The 14,008-nt window shown below is 35.1% G+C and overlaps 1 protein-coding gene across 7 annotated transcripts in view; it reads right to left on the bottom strand.

Annotated features, from left to right (window-relative positions):
* Positions 1-14,008, bottom strand: part of LOC102899536 (A disintegrin and metallopeptidase domain 3-like) — a 110,117-nt gene that overhangs the window by 85,101 nt on the left and 11,008 nt on the right. For 6 of the 7 annotated variants that reach the window (XM_023252576.2, XM_023252574.2, XM_023252575.2 and 3 more), the window contains exon 4: positions 10,380-10,458. In XM_023252576.2, coding sequence (XP_023108344.2) covers positions 10,380-10,458 — 79 coding nt within the window. Of the gene's footprint in view, positions 1-4,736; positions 4,842-10,379; positions 10,459-14,008 lie in introns of all 7 variants that reach the window. The other variant, XM_019828528.3, reaches the window with a different exon arrangement.

The raw sequence follows: 14,008 nt of genomic DNA, 5'->3' as shown, positions 1-14,008 counted from the left end.
TCCCACACTGTCCCAAAAAACATTAAACAGGAGGGGACATTTCCAAACTATTTTATGAGGCCATCATTACACTGATTTAAAAGCCATACACACAGTCCACAAGAAAACTACAAGTCAAAAGCCCTCATGAATACAGACGCAAATTCTCAACAAAATACCAGTAAACCAAATCCAATGTAATCCAAAAAATGTAAAATTATTTTACATCAAGACCAAGTTAGATTATCTCTGCAGTGTTAGCATGATTTAATGCACAAAAATCAATTAATTTGATAAACCACATTAACAGTGTAGAGGATAAAAATCACATGATCATCTGAATAATAGTCAGAGAAAGAATTTGCAAAATTCAACATACTTTCATAGCAACTCTCAACAAACTAGGAATAGAAGGAAATTATCTCAAAATAATAAAAGGCTATTTATGAAATGTTATTTATGAAAATAACATTGTATTCAACAGTGAAAAACTGAAAGCTTTTCCTCTTAGATCAGGAACAAAACAAGGATGCCCAATCTCTCCAGTTCTATTCAATGTAGGACAGCAAGTTCTAGCCAGAGCAATTAGATAAGAAAATGAAATAAAAGTCATTCAAGTCAGAAAGGAAGAAGAAAAATTGTATTTGTTTGATGATGTGATCTCATATGTAGAAAACCTAAAGATTTTACATACACACACAAAAAAAATTCAGTAAAGTTGCAGGACACAAGATCAACATACAAAAAAATAAAATGAAAATAAAACCTTCCTTATCTAAAAGGAAAATTAGAAAATAACCCCATTTGAAATGACACACACACACACACACACACACACACACACACACACCAATAAAATACCTAGGGATAAATTTAAGGTTAAATACTTGTACTCTGAAAATTACAAAGTATTGATGAAAGAAATTAAACAAAACACAAACAAATGGAAAGACATTCCATGTCCATGGATTGAAAGACTTAACATTGTTAAAATTGTTGAACATTTACCAAAGAAGACATACAAATGGCCAACAGGTATATGAAAATATACCCAACCCTGGTTATTAGGGAAATGCAAGCCAACATCACAATGAGATAACATCTCACACCTGTTAGGATGCCGATGATCATATAAAAATAGACAAGACTTGGCAAATGTAGAGAAACTGGAACTGTTTTACACCATTAGTGAGAATATGATATGGTGCAAGTTGCTATAGAAAACTGAGTGAAAGTTCCTCTAAAAATTAAAGGTAGAGGGGAGCCTGGGTGGCTCAGCCAGTTAAGTGTCTGACTTAAGCTCAGGTCACGATCTCACATTTCTTGAGTTCGAGCCCTGCATCAGGCTCTGTGCTGACAGCTCAGAGCCTGGAGCCTGCTTCAGATTCTGTGTCTTCCTTTCTTTCTGCCCACCCCCCTTCAAAAATAAACATTAAAATTTTTTTTAATTAAAAGTAGAATTAGCATACGATCCAGTGATGTCATTTCTGTGTAGTTATTCAAAAGAACTGAAAATAGGATCATGAGGAGCTATTGATATTCCTGTGTTCGTTGCAGCACTATCCAAAAGAGACAAGATGTGGAAACTACCTAAAGGTCCACCAATAGATAGGTAAAGTTTAAAAATGTGGTATATACATTTAATGGAATATTATTCAGCCTTAAATTAAATTCTGCAATATATGCAACATCTATGGACCTCAAGGACATTATGCTAAGTGAAATAAGCCAGTTACAGGAAGACAAATATTTAGTCCTTTTATGTGAAATATTTAAAACATCCAAATTCATATCTCCAAAGACTGAAATGGTGCTTTCCAGGGACTGGGGAAATGTTGAAATGGACACTTACTAAGTAGTGAAAGTTTCAGTCAAGGGGTCCCTGGGTGGCTCAGTAGGTTAAGTGTCCAACTCTGGATCTAAGCTCAGGTCATGATCTCACAGTTCATCAGGGCTCTACACTGACAGCACAGAGCCTGCTTGGGATTTTCTCTCTCTCTCTCTCTCTCTCTCTCTCTCTCTCTCTGTCCCTCCCCAACTTGCACACTCTCGCTCTCTCTCTAAAAATACGTAAATAAACCTAAAAAAAAAGTTTCAGTCAAGAAAGATGAATAAATTCTAGTGGCTTCTATAAAACATCATACTTATGCTCAATAATAATGTAATGTATACATAAGATTTGTTAAGAGCATAGAACTCATGTTAAGTATTTTTGCCACACAAAAATATATATAAATTTTTTAATGTTTATTTATTTTTGCGAGAGAAAGAGAGAGACAGTGTGCAAGCTGGGGAGGGCAGAGAGAGAGAGAGAGACACACGCACAGAATCTGAAGCAGGCTCCAGGCTCTGAGCTGTCAGCACAGAACTCGACGCGGGGCTTGAATTCACAAACTATGACATCATGACTTGAGCCAAAATTGGACGCTTAACCGACTGAGCCACCCAGGTGCCCAATATAAATAAAAATTAAGAAAAAGAAATACGGCTGAAACTTTCACAAAATTAACAAATGGCATAAACATTTGTGTTCCGTGAGATGAGCAAACTGCAAAGGGAATGGACCCAAAATAACTCACAGGAACAAAACATCACAATTAACAATTAACAAAACCAATAGAAATATCTTCAAAGTAACCAGAGAGCAATGTCACATAACCTATAGGGGAACACCAATTTGAATGACAGCAGATTTCACATCTGAAGTAATGAGGCTATAAAGAAACACTACAGCAATTTCCAAGTGCTAAAAAAAGGTACAATAAAAAAAAAGAAAAAAGAAAAGAAAAGAAAAGAAAAGAAAGAAAGAAAGAAAGAAAGAAAGAAAGAAAGAAAGAAAGAAAAAGAAAAGTACAGTCAAACATGAACTCTATGTATCTGGAAAATTTATCCTTTAAGAATGAAGGAAAAAGAGAGTCTTTCTCAGACAAAAGAAAACCAGGAGACTTTATTACTAGCACACATACCCTTAAAGAATATCAGAAAGAAATTCCAAAAGTGAAAGCTAATATCACAAAAAGACATGGAATTCAAGAATCTGGAAAACCAGAATAGATAAAAAATAGTAGTAAGTATAGTAGACTATCGTTTCCCTCATGAGTTTCTTAAATCATGTTTAGTAGTTGAAGCAAAATCATACAATATCATGTGACTTAAGATACAGATAGGGATATTTAGGCAATTATAACTTAAAAATGTAGAGGTTAAAGGAACCTACATAGAAATAATTTTTGATAATTCACTTGAAGTAGTAAAAATTCCACAATAGTAGACTATTATAAGTTATATATGTATATTGTAATATCTAGAGCAAATATTAAGAAAGTTGTTGGGGCACCTGGGTGGCTCAGTCGGCTGAGTGTCTGCCTTTGGCTCAGGTCATGATCTCCCTGTCCCTGAGTTCAAGCCCCCGTGTCGGTCTCTGTGCTGACAGCTCAGAGCCTGGAGCCTGTTTCAGATTCTGTGTCTCCCTCTCTCTCTGCCCCTCCCCCACTCATGCTCTGTCTCTGTCTCTGTCTCTCTCTCTCTGTCAAATATAAATAAACATTAAAAAAATTTTTTAATAAAAAAGAAAAAAAGAAAAAAAAGGAAATTGTAATAAGGAAAATACTTTAAAACCCTACAAATAAATCACAATGTAATCCTAAAAATGTTCAAGTAATGCAGAAGAAGGCAATAAGAGAGGAACAAAGAAATGAGAAACATAGAAAAGAAAACAGAAATATATGTACATTATGGCAAACAAAATCTCTAACATATAAATAATTACTTTAAATGTATGAGTATAGAAACATCAAATAAAATACCAGATGCTAGGATAGATGCGAGAAAAAAAAACCCACCATGGCCCAACTAAATATTCTCTATAGGAAATTTACTTCAAACAATAACATAGGTAGACTGAAATTAAAAGGATGGAAGATTTATGTAATGAAAATGTTTATAAAACAAAGAAGAATTGTAGAGAATAAGCTTAGGAATTCCCTGAGTCTGCACTGATGGGTTAACAAGGCATAAAGAATTACGAAGCCATGGGACACTCACACCCAAGTTTGGGTAAACAAGATTAAATAAATAAAGGGGGGGGGGCAGAGGCCCCAGTATAGAGAGAACGGGGCAAAGGTCCCAATATAGAACATAGGTATATGAAATAAACAAGATTAGGTAGTCAGGGCAGAAGCTCCCACCAACTTAGTACTATAGCAGAAAACTTAGTACTTTCACAGGAAGGAAGGACCAAATTTGGTAAACAGGTAAATCTGGCTATAGACCCCTGTGGGTGAAGTTGCCCAGAGAGGAGCTAATTAACAAAAGAAAGGTGCCTTGTTGTCCCTGAGGTTACTTGCTCTGTCTTTCTTGTCCCCTAGACCAGTTTAGGTAAACAGAGGTGGTACCTCATGTCTGCTGTAAACATCCTTCCACCCCCACAGCCCAGGGGCCAGGATTTTGTTTTGCATTGACCCAAACCCCTAACTCTGCATATCTTCAAAACCCCCTTTCCCTCATGTCCATGAGTTAATGTTCACAGTTTCATTTTCCCTTTGTGCACATCTAATAACAACGGAACAAGGACCCTTAATCTGGGCTCTTGTCTTTTCCCAGACATTAGCCATCTCTTGCTTTCAATCCTATGTCCCGCTCTCTTGCTAGACAAGAAAGAACTCTAGACCCAGAGTCTATGACAAAGAATGGCTTTATTAATATCAGATAAAGTGGACTTACTAGCAAAGAAATCTACTAGGGACAAGGAGACTCACTGCATATTCATGAAAGCATTAATCCATCAAGAAGACATGGCAATCCTAAATGTATAGGCACCGGACAATAGAGCTTCAAAATATGTGAAGCAAACACTGATACAGCTAAAAGAGAAGATAGAAAAACAAAATAATAAATAATTCAATGCACTCCACTAAGTTATTGATAGTACTAGACAGAAAATCAGTAAAAATACAGAACTGAAACAGCGTCAATCAAAATGATCTATATGACATTCATGGAAGACTGCACCGACAATAGCGGAATACACATTTTTTCATAAGTATCTAAGAACACTTACCTACACACATAATATAGTGGACCATAAAACAAACCTTCACAATTTAAAAGATCTGAAATTATAGAGTACATTTTCTAACCATAATGAAATCAAACTAGAAATCAGTTGACAAGGACAACAGGAAAAATCTCCAAACACTTGGAAACTGAACAATGCACTTTTAAAAAATACATGAGTCAAACAAGCCTCAAAGGAAATTAAAAAAAAATACATATACCCTTATTAAAATAAAAATACAACACATTGTTTCAGAGTGCAGTAAAGCAGTGCTGAGCAGGAAATTTTAGCACTAAAATGCTTGCAATAGAAACAAAGGAGGTCACAGGTAGAAATACAAGTGTTTTCCCCAACAAATAGAAAAGAAGCACAAAATAAACCCAAAGTAAGATATAAGGGAGAAAGTAATAAACATAAGAGGTAAATGCTATGACATTGAAAATAAGACAATAGTATGGAAAAAGCAAGAAAAAAACTGGTTCTCTGATAAATTCAATAAATTGAAAAATCTCTAGCAGGACTGTTAAAGTTAAGAAGAGAGAAGACAGCAATTAATCATGTTACAACCAAAACACTCCTGTGGTCATTAAAAGGATAATAAGGACTGTGACATAATTACACCCATAAATTCCATACCTGAGATGGAATGGACCAATTCCTTAAAAAACACAAACCACCAAAACAATACATATGAAACAGATAAGGTATTTCCATAAGTATTAAATAAAGTGAGATGGTAATTAAAAATCTCCCACCATACACATACATAAATGTCCAGGGATTTCACTAAAGAATTTTACCAAATATCTTAAGAATGAACATGTACTTTAAACAACTTCTTCCAAAACACAGAAGAGAAGGTAATACTTCTCAATTTATTTTATGAGGCCAGTATCACTCTAATACAAAAATTAGACAGTCAGTACAAAACAAGAAAGCCACAGAGTCACAGACCAAAATTTCTCATGAACTTTAACAACAACAAAACCAATAAATTATTAGCAAATAAACCCAGTCACCAATAAAAAGAATTATATAGCAGGACCAAGTTGTAGCTTTTCTAGATATGTGATACTGTTTTCAATATCTGAAAGTCAATCAGTGCAGTCCATCATATCAACAGGCTGAAAAAGATTTATGTGATCTTATCAACTGAGGCAGAAAAGGCATTTAATTGAATCAAATGCACATACTTTGATGTAAAAAAGAAATCTTAGCAAACCAGAAATGGAGAATGTCCTCAACTTTGTAAAGAATATGTTTTAAAAACAACCCTACAATTAACATTATCCTTAATGGTAAAAGAGTAAATATTTTATCCTTAAGATTGGGAGCAAAATGAGGGTGTCTGCCCTCATTATTGTGATTCAACACAACTGGAAGTTGTAACAAGCACAGTAAGGCTAAACAGAGAATAAAAGCACATAGATTGAAAATGAAACAGAAAAATGTTCATGTTTGTAAATGACAGGTCTATTTAGAGAATCACAAAGATCTACCAAAAAAATGAAAACAAAACAAAAAGCCATCATAGAATTATTATGTAACTTCAGCAAGGTTGTAGGTTTTAAAATCAAAAGAGTACAATTCTAGATAACAACAAATATATAAAAACTGAAATTGAAATACAATAGCATTTACAATTGCATCAAAGAAAACAAAATACTTTGGTATAAGCCTAAAAAACTACATACAGAATCTGAATGCTAAAATTACAAAATGCTAATGAAAGACACTTAACAAAAGATCAAATAAGTGGAGAGACTCGTTGCATTCATGGACTGGAAGACTCAACATAGTAAAGATGTCAACTACCCCCAAACTGATCTATAGGTTTGACATAATGTCTATCATAATCCTAGCAACACCGTTTGTATATATATATAGCAGGTTTTGTCTAAAGTTCATATGAAAAATCGGGGTGCCTGGGTGGCTCAGTCAGTTAAGCATCCAACTTTGGCTCAGGTCTTGATCTCATGGTTCGTGAGCTTGAGCCCCGCATTGGTGCTGACAGTTCAGAGCCTGGAGCCTGCTTCGGATTCTGTGTCTCCCTCTCTCTCTGCCCCTCCCTTGTTCACGCTCTGTCTCTCTCTCTCTCTCTCTCTCTCAAAAATAAATAAAAGGTTAAAAAAATGTCTATCTGAAAAATCAAAATATCTGGAATAGTCTAAAAATCTTAAAAAAATGAGAATAAGTGGGAAGAATCACTATAGTTTACACAAATGTTTAAGATGCAGGTAAACTAAAGACAGCATGATAGTGGCAGAAATATATATACACATAAAAGAATTGAATAGAATGAAGAACCCAGAAATATATGCACAAAAATATGCCCCACTGACCTTCTCACAAAGATACAAGAGCAATTCAATGCACAACCTCTGTCAAAAGAATGAAACTTGATTCAAATCCAATACCTAACATAAAGCTATATAAAAGTGAACATAGGGGCGCCTGGGTGGCTCAGTCGGTTAAGCATCCGACTTCAGCTCAGGTCATGATCTCGCGGTCTGTGAGTTCAAGCCCCGCATGGGGCTCGGGGCTGACAGCTCAGAGCCTGGAGCCTGTTTCGGATTCTGTGTCTCCCTCTCTCTCTGACCCTCCCCCATTAATGCTCTCTCTCTGTCTCAAAAATAAATAAATGTTAAAAAAAAATTTTTTTAAGTGAACATAAATGTAAATAAAACTATAAAACCTTTAGGAAACAAAAGCAGAATATTCAAGAACCAGGGATATATGGAGCTCCTAGGCTTGATAGCTAAACCACCATTAAAAAGGGAAAGTTGATAAATGAACCCTCATCAACATTAAAAACTTCTGACCAATGAGATACCTTATGAACAGGCTGTAAAGACACATTACAGACTGGGAATAAATGTTGGCAAACTACACATCTGGCAAAAGATCTGTATTGAGAATATATAAATTGCTCAAAAATCAAGAGTAAAAACCAAGCAATCCAATTCAAAAATGGGTAAAAGATATTAATAGACATTTCACAGAAGGCAACAAATAAGTACATGAAAATATGTTCAACATCACTGGTCACTAGGAAAATACAAATCAAAATTACATGAGATAATCACTATACATCTATCACAATGGCTAATTTTTTTTAATGTGATAATACCAAAGGTGACAAAAATGCAATCTTTATCTCTCATACATTGACAGTGTAAATGTAAAATGGTAGAGATGTTCTGAAAAACAGCTTAGTAATTTTTTTCTTAAAAATAAACTTACACTTACCATATGATCTGGCAATCATATTCCCGGACATGTATTCCAGAGAAATAAAAAATTATATCCACACAACGAACTACCCAGAATGTTTACAGAAACATTATTTTTTTTTATAAATTTTTTTTCAACGTTTATTTATTTTTGGGACAGAGAGAGACAAAGCATGAACGGGGGAGGGGCAGAGAGAGAGGGAGACACAGAATCGGAAACAGGCTCCAGGCTCTGAGCCATCAGCCCAGAGCCCGACGCGGGGCTCAAACTCACGGACCGCGAGATCGTGACCTGGCTGAAGTCGGACGCTTAACCGACTGCACCACCCAGGCGCCCCCAGAAACATTATTTTTAATAGGTAAATTGGAAACAATCAGAATTATCTCTCAATAGGTAAAGTGTGAAAACATCTAAACCTGGTGTGGGAATGTGGTTATTTAGAAATTCAAATTTTTAAATAGGTTTCAAGTGATTGAGATTTTCTATGATTTCTTCCCTCAATTTTGGTAAGTTGTCCTTTTCAAGGAAACAGTCTATTTCATCTAAACTATAAAATGTATTAGCATAAAGTTTTCCTAATACCCCAAAATATCATCTTATTTTCTGTATGACTAATCATATATCCTTTTATTCCTAATAGTGATGGAATTTTGTTTTGTGCTAGTTTAGCCTTACTAGGGGTTATTAATGCTGTTAGTCCTTTTAAAGAACTAAATTCTGGGCTTAAATTTTTTTCTATTCTTTTTCATTCTTCTATCTCATTGATTTCTACCCTTATATGCATTATTTCCTTCATCTACTATGTTTTAACCCTTTGCAGAGTTTTGCATTTTGTATTGGAAGGCAATTAATTTAATGGCAACCTTCCTTAATCCTCTTGTTGCTAAGTTTTAGGCCTTGGGTAGGGAACTGGGGTGATAAGAGTATCTCTTACCCTAGAGTTTGGTCCTTCCTCCTAAGAATTAGCCTTTCTGGTCTCAGCTGAATGTCTAGGGTGTCAGCAAAGTCACCTTACTCTCTCTGGGCTGAAAATCCAACATCTCCCAATACTGTTTGACCGTTAGTATTATCTCCATTTTACTCTCTGCCCTTCAGTAGAGTTTTATCCAGCACATAGGCAGCCTAATCTTTAGTAAGAGACATAAGCATAACTCCCCTCCCCATAAAAAATCATACATCTGATGGCCCCTCTTCTCTGGTCCTGTGTCATGCCCTTTCCAGCTGCTTCAGCAGCACTGAACTCCAAATTCTTTGAGTTCTGCTTGGTTCCAACTCCCTATGCTCTGGTTAAGACTTTATCCTCAGTCAGAGGGCCAAGTTGAATATGGCTCACCTTCTGGGCTTTCTTTTCTCTCAGAAAAACTTCCTGATCAGCCTATTGTCAAATGTCTCAAAATAGGATTCTCATGTATTTTGTTCTGCTTTCTAATTGCAAGTGGTGAAAAAGACAATGTACTAATGATTTTTATTTTCATCCTCTCTCAGGTGCAATGTAGCAGAAGAATCTTATCCTTCACTTGCATTTACTTCTTCCCAATCATCTGTTCAGACACACGCACACAAACACACACACACACACACACACACACACACACACACACACATATCTCACAGACTAAAGCTAACTTTCTCACATACTTAAAATTTCTTGACTCCTATCTGCATTTTGGGAACAACACAAACTCATGTCTCACATGTGAACCTATTCAGATTCTGTAACCAATATGCTTTTGCATCCTCACTATCCCTTTCTATAAGGTCTTTCCACAAAGTAATTCCCACCACTTCCTCCACTGCTCATGTCCTATGAAATCTCAATTAAAATGACTCTGTGTTTCGGGGTTTCTTATTCTTTGCTCCTTAACCCACTTTCTTTCTCAGACCTCTGATAGTTTAAACAACCTTTTTGGATAAGGGATTCCTAAATTCCATATCTGAAAAGTAGTTGTTCTATTTAATCTGCCTTCACAGTAATTGTTACATTGTATTTGGGTTTCTGATCTGTTTGCCCAATAATTCTGTGAGGTAGAAAGCATCCTTTTTCTTCCCACCAATGGCACCTTAGCTATATAAAAAACTGCAAATATACACAGCAAAAAGCAAAACTTACCTTTGTAAATGAAGAATCTGGATACAATACTCCTGATTTGTTGTATGCATACACGAGGAAATGAGGGTCTAAAAATGACCTAATTCAACCAAAGTAATAACATTTCATTGTAATAGTAACATTAACAAAAATAGAATCCTGATATTAAGCAATTTACTTTCAATTTTACAAGCTCATATATCCAAAAATTAAATGGGCTCATCTCTTGATTATCTGGTTTGCTGAAAGTATATTGTGCATATAAGAAAAAATAATAAGCAGTATAATAATATCAGTAGGGACACCATAATGACATAGATTTATGTAGAGTAGAAACTAGGACTTCCAGATTCCCATGGCAAAGTTTTCTTTTACATTCAATGATCAATAAAACTCATGTCATAAATATGTTAGTATTTGCTAACAAACAGCCATGGATTGGTAATAAAAAACATATGCTTTTCCTGTCAGTTTTCATGAAATTATGCTTTGGTAAAAACAATCCCAGAATTCTCAATGCCTTAAAACAACGATTGTTCTTTACAAGTTTATTACAGAGTCAATTCCACACTACTTTCATTCTAGAACCTGGGTAAGGACATACCTCTTACCCCTGGAACATGCCTTTCTTGTAGCAGAAAGAGAAAAGAAAGTGTAGAGGCACACAATAGTCCTTAAAGACTTTGCTTAGAAGTAGAAGACCAGTGTTTTGCTCAAATTCTGTAAGCTAAATGATCTCTATAGATAAACCTCATATAAATGGTACTGAAGTTTAATCTTCTTCCATAGAAGATAGTGATTCTTATGGAACAATCTGACATCATTATTTATTGCCAGGGTTTCTCAAGAATCCAAATATCAAGGGGCAGTTCAAGACCAGAATCAAGGAAGGACTAGAACATTCACAGTGTGTTTGCTTTCACCATTTCTCTTTCCAGACCTGCTTTATCATCTCTCATTCCTGACAGCTTTCCCTTTTCCTTAATTCAAATAACAAAACCAGAGAGCTTCCCAGAAAAAAAGACTTGTATTCATCAGCTCATATTGTACATATATTCAAGGACACGCCAAGTCGCCTGGGTTGGTTTAGATGCAAGTACCTAAAACATGTGGCAAAAAGGCAGAGCCACATTTTAGTAACTAAGCATGTAAATGGAGGTGGTGGAAATGGAAATCCAGAATCATTTCCCAGGAAAAGGAATTTCAACAGGTTTCTGACAAGCACAATTAAAAGGATAACAGTTTAGTTTACAAGTTTATTCATCCTTAGTAAAAATGTATACTTTTGCTTCTACACAAAACAATAAAAAAATCTGCCTTAGTGAAGTAACAGATATACAAATGATCATTCAAGGGAAAACAATATCCAATGTAAGGAAAATTAACAACAAAAGGGAAGAAGGCAAAACTTAAAAGCAAGTTCCTAAGGAAGTTGAAGAAATTGATTACAGAAAATAATCATTATTTCAAGAAAATTTAACAAGTTAAAAAGTTAATAAGCTTTCAAAGGAGACCATTTCAGAGAAAAAAAAGACACTCAAACTAAAATAATGACAGTTAAAAATAAATAATTCAATAAATGTGTCAAAGATACTTTGTCTGCTGAGAACAGAATTCGAGGCCTAGTCAATAAAGAGAACAAATGGCTGAATAAATAATAAAGGAGATATATTTATTTGATTTATATATATTACATATGTATTTACGATCAATTAACTCATTCTGCACAAATCTATATGAATGACTCTCAAATAAAAATGTTATGCAAAATGTTGCACAAAAAGCACAGCCTCAAAACCAGAACTACACATAATAACATAATAAGTATCTATTGCTCACACTTCTGGGTCAAGTACGAGTAGCCTTAGCAGTTCTGCTAATGGTGGCCAGGCTTGCTCAATGGTCTGGTATTCAGCTGAATGTTGGGTGATCTAGAGATGATTAGGGCACCTTGGCTGTGCCCCACCTGTCTCCATCTCCCAGAAAGTTGGCCCCAGCTTATTTTCATGGGGATGGCAGACAAACAAGATGGAGAGCAGGAACGCAGGGGAGCTTTTTCAAACCTCTGTTTGAATCAAGTCAGCTAAACATCTTTTTGGCCAAAGTCAGTCACATAGCCACAGAATGGGCTACATGATTTGCAGGGCCCGTGATGAAATGAAAATATGAGGTCTCTTGTTCAAAAGTATTAAGAATCTCAGGGCAGCAACAGCAGAGAATGAAACCATGTACAGGGCATGTCTAACCATAGTGTCCTGGGGGACCACATACCCATGAAATTGGCCTTGCATAAATAAACTCAGATCCAAGGGCTGGGAGTGGGGAGGCTGAGGTAGATGTATATATTCTACCTCTTGATGACAGAAACTCAAAGTTATATGGCAAAGAGTGAAGATACAGGGAAAGGTAAAGAATTGGGGTCACTTTATTGGTCTACCATATTAAGATAAATAAATTATATAGAAGAGTACTGTCTCATTTGTGTCTATTTAAAGTAATAGTCAAAACATGATGATTCTTAATCTCTAGGCATACAGATGAATGATAAAATAATGGCAGAAGAATATGTATCAGTATCATAACTGTGATTAGCACTGGGGAGTGAAATAATTGAATATATCTAGGCATGGGAATAACAGATTTCACTATTATTTGCCATGTATGCTTTTTAGAAAAATACATAAATAAAATGCTTGCATGTGTGTCATTCATAGTGATATACATTATTCTCAGAATTTTCCTTTTTAAATTTTTAATCAAAAGAAAAAAGTCAATATAGAAAAATTAAGACAAATATAAACTATGGACTTTGGGTGATAATGATATGTCAATGTGGAGTCATCAAATATAATGAATGTATCACTCTGGTGGGGCATGTTGATAATGGGGAGGCTATACATTGTGGGGGGTGGGAGGCACAGGGTATACAGATACTCTCTGTACCTTCTACTCAATTTTGCTGTGAACCTACAACTGCTCTGAAAAATATTCAACTGGAAATAAGAAACTACAAATAGCTGATAACTGTTTAGAGAAGATATTTAGGGAAATACAAATTGACACGAAGATGTGATATAATATTTTAGCACATATTGCATGCTTTTGAAAATCTAAACTGCTACTTTCTTTCCAGAAACTGAAAATCTCTCTCAAAATCTTAATATAAAATGTGAGTAATAAAGAAGGTTGTTGTGAAAATTAAATTAGTTACTACATGCAAATTGCTTAGAAATACACCTGGCAAATGGCATGTGCTCCTTAAATGTCTGTTACTTTTGTTGTTGTTGTTGTCACTATTATTACTATTACTCATACTTCTTGTTACAGAAACCCATTTCTTAATACCAACCCTACAAAAGAAAACCTCTATTACATAAGAATTTACATACAAGGATGCTTACTGCAGTACTCTTAAGTGATAATTCCTTGAAATAACTTATGTGTCAATATTACATACTACAGAATGCTATCTATTAAAGAATGAGTCAAAATATATACATAGAGCCAGAAAATGAACATTATTGAATAAGACCTGTTGGCAGCAAAACTATTTCCAACTGTGTAAAAACAAACTTAAAAAAATAGGTTTCTATATTTTCATTTAAGGGAAAGATGCAATTTAGATAGAAAATGGTAGAAGGGCACCTGGG

The sequence above is a fragment of the Felis catus genome, chromosome B1, assembly GCF_018350175.1.
Source record: "Felis catus isolate Fca126 chromosome B1, F.catus_Fca126_mat1.0, whole genome shotgun sequence".
Lineage (NCBI taxonomy): Eukaryota > Metazoa > Chordata > Mammalia > Carnivora > Felidae > Felis > Felis catus.
Note: the sequence above shows the minus strand (reverse complement) of the source record. Positions and strands in the feature narration are given on the sequence as shown.